The following is an 839-nucleotide window of genomic DNA, read 5'->3' on the forward strand; positions in this document are numbered from 1 at the left end:
CCCCAACCCCCACGCCCCACCCCAACCCCATTTTCTGCTCATCAGATGGAGAAAACAAAGCTTTCTATTTCAGAGAGAAATAATGTAACAAAATGTGGAGAGCCATGTCCAACAGCACGTTTCAAGTGTTTCATGTGAAGTACAGGAAATATTTCTGGTTGTCTCCCTCATATAAGCATTAGTGCTTTTCTTCTTCAGGTGCTGGGAGCAAAACATAAACATGAATTACTGGTGGATCATCCGTTCTCCGATACTGCTGGCAGTTGTGGTAATTCCGCCTTCCTTCCTCTCAATTTGTTTCTCAGTCTCCTGCTTTTTCTGTGCATTACACTTCTCCTTTCACATCATTCATAAGTAATGATTATTCTCATCCAAAGAGCCATGAAAGATATTTATTATTTGTGCACTGGAATTGAGAAAGAAAAAAACCCAGTATTTTCTTTTCCATTCATACACAATACAATATTAAACCCACCTCATTTATTCATATAGTGTGAAACACTGTCTGTGCTGTAGTTCTAACATCTGGGAACCATATTAAGAGCCAAAGGTTTTGGGATTAAATAAATATGCCCTCTATCTGTACTGTGACTAGGTTTTTTTTATTGTATGTGTGCTCTGCAAAGGTCAGTCCTGAGCCCTTTACATAAGTCCAATTTGTCATGGCTCTCAAGTCAGGCCAGTTACACAGACATGCAGGCATTTTCCATGCATTAATCGTCCCACTAAGTGGCCTGTATCTCACAGGAATTCCTGTGTTTGAGTTGTCGCAGGGTCGTGAGGGCTGGTTCCCATTTCACTGTTTCCCTCTTTGTGTCTGTGTGTGTGTGTGTGTGTGT

General features: G+C 41.1%; 1 protein-coding gene across 4 annotated transcripts in view; it reads left to right on the forward strand.

Moving 5' to 3' along the window:
* The window catches only part of gcgra (glucagon receptor a), a 34,973-nt gene that overhangs the window by 28,945 nt on the left and 5,189 nt on the right, over nucleotides 1–839 (forward strand). For all 4 annotated transcript variants that reach the window (XM_023404322.2, XM_023404321.2, XM_087173490.1 and 1 more), the window contains exon 10: nucleotides 199–268. In XM_023404322.2, the coding sequence (XP_023260090.1) occupies nucleotides 199–268 (70 nt within the window). The remainder of the gene's footprint in view (nucleotides 1–198; nucleotides 269–839) is intronic.

This window comes from Seriola lalandi, unplaced genomic scaffold, assembly GCF_002814215.2.
Source record: "Seriola lalandi dorsalis isolate HSWRI2012SDOR001 ecotype SW California unplaced genomic scaffold, Sedor1 jcf7180002054240, whole genome shotgun sequence".
In the NCBI taxonomy this organism is placed as follows: domain Eukaryota; kingdom Metazoa; phylum Chordata; class Actinopteri; order Carangiformes; family Carangidae; genus Seriola; species Seriola lalandi.